A 5,012-nucleotide genomic window follows, 5' to 3' on the forward strand; every position below is an offset into this window, starting at 1 on the left:
TTTTTTTTTTTTTTGAAACAAGGTCTTGCTCTGTCAGCTAGGATATGGTGCAGTTATGTGATCACTGCACCCTTAACTCCCTGGGCTCAAGAGATTCTCCTACTTTAGTTTCCTGAGTAGGTCGGACTACTATTTTTGGTACAGGAGTCTATTGCTCAGGTAGGTCTTGAACTCTAGATTCAAGCAGTTCTCCATCTTGGCCTCCCAGAGTATTAGGAATACATGTTTGAGCCACTGAGCCCAGCCAGTTGGCTTTTTTTAATGCTTTTTAAAAAGCTATTTGGAAAATGGCTGTATAAAATGAAAATGCCATTTGGATCGCGTATTTCATTTTTTCCATTATCACCAGAATAAGCTGACCTGGGAGATAAGCACTGGTGTTCTCTGGAACTGTTCCAATGGGTCAGACCCCACCCCACCCCCGACCGCCTATTTAGCTGTTTTTCAATGAAAACATACCGAAGTATAAGTAGGTAGTAAACTGAGATTTGTTCAACTACACGTAAGGACTGAAACAGGATTTTTCTTTTTACTGAGGATCGTGGTCCAGACATACGCGAACACAGAACAATCCCAATTGTCCCAGGAGGATTAAGTCCAGGTCAGACACTTCCAGAGAATGCCCAAAAGAGTTGTCGGTATCCAGGGTCCTGCAGCCACGCCTTCCAAATCCCCCCTGAGTAAAACCCCAGGAATCCTCGGTGTGCCATTTAAAAAGGCGAAGTCGCTGCCTCCGCTGCCCCAGGCTCTGCGGGAGCTCTTCCTCTTGTAAGGGTTGGCGAGGCCCCTGGCCCCGGGTCTAGGGCTGCGGCCTCCCAGGGCTTGGGCCTCCGCGGGAGCCGAGAAATCGTGGGTTCGCCATGAGTCGCCGCGATGTGGCGTCTCTCCAAGCCGGGGAGATCCTGGCCCTGCTGAATCAGCTGCAGGAGCTGCGCCAGAGTCACCGAGGCCGGGGCTGAGCTCGTGAGCGCGGGAGCCGGGACGGAGCGGCTAGGACTGTACGGTCGCTCCATGTCCCGCCTTGAGGAAGCACCAGCGCGGGGACGCGAGCACTTCCGGGTGAGGTGGGCGGTACCACCGTCGGGGAAGGGGGTCGGGGGCTGGCGCGAAGCGAGCTGGACGCGGGGGTGCGCTAAGGAACCCTGACTGGGTCCACGCAGGAACGCTTTAGACGCGTACAAAATTCACTCCACGCCAGAGCTCCCAGGGTGGACTGTGAGAAGAAAAAGAGACACACGCTAAAACTTGAAGGCTTGCACAAAATGGAACGTGCGCGCGAACGCACGGCTGCGGACAGAAACACTCACGTTTCCGTGCATGCGTGGGCGCCGCGCACAGGCCTACTTTCAGGCTCTCGCAGACGCGTGCCTGCAGGGAATCGAGTGTAACACACGGCCGGGAATAATCTCCTTCCCGGGCTGCGCAACGCCGCCGTTTGGAAAATAGCTGTAGTCCTGCCCCCGTGGCCTCAAGACGCTGCAGAGCTTAGCCACTCTATTTCCTGCCATCCTTGGATCCGCAACGCTCCCAGCTAGGATGGGAGAAGGTGAAGGCGGGTCAGGTGAGCTACAGCTGCTGTGGCCACTTGGGAAGCCAATGCCAGTAATTTTCATGTTTCTAAATTACCAAAAGCTAGCCTCATCCTAGCAAAATTCACATTAGCAGGCGGCGCCCGTAGCTCAGTGAGTTGGGCGCCGGCTACATATACCAAGGCTGGCTGGTTCAAGCCTGGCCTGGGCCTGCTGAACAACAATGACAACTGCAACCAGAAAATAACCGGGCGTTGCGGTGGGTGCCTGTAGTCCCAGCTACCTGGAAGGCTGAGGCAAGAAAATCACTTAAGCCCAAGAGTTTGAGGTTGCTGTGAGCTGTGACAGCACAGCACTCTACCTAGGGCAACATAATGAGACTCTGCCTCAAAAAATAATAATAATAATTAACATAAGCAGGGCAAACTGGCACTGTGTGCCCCTTAATGTGGGGCACTGAGGACACAGCATCTCTTCTGTAGTATTCCTGCCAAAAATGTTTACTCTAAATCTAATCTTTTTTTTTTTTTGGGGGGGGGGACAGGGCTGGGTTTGAACCCACTACTTCTGGCACATGAGACTAGCACCCTACACCTTTGAGCCACAGGCACCGCCCATCTGAATCTAATCTTGAAGAAATAGAAACCAAAGTGAGAAACAGTCTGCAAAATGATTGACCTAGACACTTTACAGATGTCACTGTCTTAAAAGATAAAAGTTTGAGAATTGTCCCAAATTAAAGGAGAAAAAAAAAATTAATGCAGTGCTCACTTTGGTAGCATATATACTGTAAAAAATAAATGCAGAGCTGGGTGTGGTAGCTCATGCCTGTAATCCCAGCACTTTGAGAGGCGAAGGAAGGAGGATCATTGAGGTTAGGAGTTTGAGACCAGTCTAGGCCATATGACACAGTTTCTATAAAAAAAAAAAGAGTCTAGGGGTAGTGGCACATGCTTGTAGTACCAGCTACTCTGGAGGGTGAGGCAGGAGAATTATGGAGTATTGGAAGGTGATAGGATGACAGAACCTAATTCCATGGGGAGAGGGCATGGGAACTCAAGCATTCACGATCCTCCTAGACCTTGCCCTATGGCTCTCTTCATTTGTCTGGTCGTGCTGATGCATATCCTCCTTAATAAAACTGTAATCATAAAAATAGCAATTTCTTGAGTTCCGTGAGTTGTTGTAGTGAAATGTTGAATCTGAGAGGGATCATCAGACCTCCCAAATATGTGGCCAATCAGAACTGTGGGAGACCTAGGGATTCTCTGAACTTGCTGCTGGGCATCTTAAGTGAAAGCAGTCTTGTTGGGGACTGTGCCCTTTAAATTGTGGGGTCTACACTAACTCTAAATGCTGAATGCCAAAATTGAATTGCTGTATACCAATACATCAGAATATTGAATGAAGAACTCATCCTTCCTCTGTAGCCTGGGCTAGTTCCCTGTGCAGATTCCTGCAGTTATTTGCCCTAAGGAAATAACTCACCAGCCTCACTTTCTTTCTCAGCTGTACAAGTCCCTGGTTCTACTCCCATCATGCTCATCGAGGGGCTTTGATTTTCTGCTCCAACAGTGCCCTCTTTCCTGACAGCAAAATACAAGATGAAAGCATCTCTATGAGGTCAAAACCAATTATGGCCATCCTCCCAGGCACAGGAAGGATCAAATTTGCTCAAATTCAGGAGAGCAACAGGCATGTGTTTGGGAAGTGGGGAGTCATCTCAGTATCATTCTTCTTTCATGTTCTTTCATTTTGTCCCCAGCACAAACCCACAAGATGGGCGGGACAAGCTTATGCATTAGGGATTATCAGGAAGGACATCAAACACTGTTGAACTCCCCTTACGTAGTTAATCAAGTCCATAAAAGGGAGTAACAGAGCTGGGGTAGGAACCTAGGCCTCCTGACTCCTAACCCTATACCAGGCTGCCTCCCCGTTGATGGGGCCCAGAGACCCCTGCCCTGTGGGCAGCCATCTGATCATTGTGCATGCAGAAGGCAGGGAAGCAAAAGAAGGAAAACAGAACAAATGCACAGACAGGCAACAATGTCTCCTACCCCAGTATAACCAAAGCCTGTCCAAGTCAACTCAACCAGGATCCTGGAGGCTAAGAGGTTATTTCAGCAGCGGGTGGCAAGGCCAGGTGTCAACCTCTTAGTCTAGAGATGGGCTCCAAACACCTCTAAGCTAATTTATAACACATTAGGTATCTTTTATCCATAATTTAATTTTGTTTGTTTAGAGACAGGGTCTCTGTCACCCAGGCTGCACCACAGTGGCCTAATCATGGCTCATTATAACTTCAAACTCCAGGCCTCAAGCAGTCCTCCCACCTCAGCCTTCCAAAGTGCTGGGATTATAGGCATGAGCTACCAGCCTGGCCATGATATAGTTAAAAAACAAAAATCCTGGGTGGCGCCAGTGGCTCAAGGAGTAGAGTGCCAGCCTCGTATGCCCGAGGTGGTGGGTTCAAACCCAGCCCTGGCCAAAGACTGCAAAAAAAAAAAAAATCCTATCCCGGAGCCAGATGCAGTGGCTCATTGCCTGTAATCCTAGCACTCTATAAGGCTGAGGCGGGAGGAGTGCTTGAGCTCAGGCAGGGGTCCTCAAACTTTTTAAATGGGGCCAGTTCACTGTCTCTCAGACCATTGGAGGGCCAGACTGCAGGCCCCGGACGAGTTGGCTGCTAAGCAGGACAGGCAGCAGTGGCAAAAACACCCGGTGGGCCGGATAAATGTCCTAGACGGGCCATATGTGGCCCATGGGCCATAGTTTAAAGACACCTGACAGGAGTTCAAGATCAGCCTGAGTAAAAGTGAAACCCTGTCTCTAATAAAAGTAGAATAATTATCCAAACATTATGGTGAGCGCTGGTAGTCCCAGCTGCTTGAGACACAGATGATCTATTGAACCCAGGAGTTTGAGGTTGCTGTGAGCTAGGCTGATGCCATGGCACTGGAGCCTAGACAATAGTGTGAGACTCTGTTTCAAACAAATAAATAAATAAATTGGGGGCGGCACCTGTGGCTCAAAGGAGTAGGGCACCGGCCCCATATGCCAGAGGTGGTGGGTTCAAACCCAGCACCGGCCAAAAACTAGAAAAAAAAAATTGGTGGTGCCTGTGTCTCAGTGGGTAGGGTGCCGGCCACATACACCCAAGCTGGCAGGTTTGAACCCAGCCCGGGCCAGCTAAAACAACAATGACAACTGCAACAACACCAAATAGCCAGGTGTTATGGCAGGCACCAGTAGTCCCAGCTACTTGGAAGGCTGAGGCTAGAGAATCACTTACACCCCAGAGTTTGAGATTGCTGTGAGCTGTGACCCCACCGCACTCTACCGAGGGCGGCATAGTGATACTCTGTCTCAGAAAAAAAAATCCTATCTCAGCAAGATATGACTTTTCCTCTCTCTTAATTATTATTATTATTTTTTTTTTTTTTTGAGACAGAGCCTCAAGCTGTCCCCCTGGGCAGAGTG

The 5,012-nt window shown here is 49.5% G+C and overlaps 1 protein-coding gene across 1 annotated transcript; it reads right to left on the minus strand.

Annotated features, from left to right (window-relative positions):
- Positions 1–512: 512 nt before the first annotated feature.
- On the minus strand, positions 513–1,031 carry CUNH6orf226 (chromosome unknown C6orf226 homolog). The gene has a single exon (XM_023512842.1). The coding sequence runs from the start codon at positions 1,011–1,013 to the stop codon at positions 711–713; it is 303 nt and encodes a 100-aa protein (XP_023368610.1). The 5' UTR covers positions 1,014–1,031; the 3' UTR covers positions 513–710.
- Positions 1,032–5,012: the final 3,981 nt, after the last annotated feature.

The sequence above is a fragment of the Otolemur garnettii genome, unplaced genomic scaffold (genome assembly GCF_000181295.1).
Source record: "Otolemur garnettii isolate 467f Iridium unplaced genomic scaffold, OtoGar3 scaffold00031, whole genome shotgun sequence".
Lineage (NCBI taxonomy): Eukaryota > Metazoa > Chordata > Mammalia > Primates > Galagidae > Otolemur > Otolemur garnettii.

Excerpts from the sequence above, each read along its gene's own strand:
- CUNH6orf226 (XM_023512842.1), bottom strand. The coding sequence starts at position 1,013 with ATGGAGCGACCGTACAGTCCTAGCCGCTCCGTCCCGGCTCCCGCGCTC.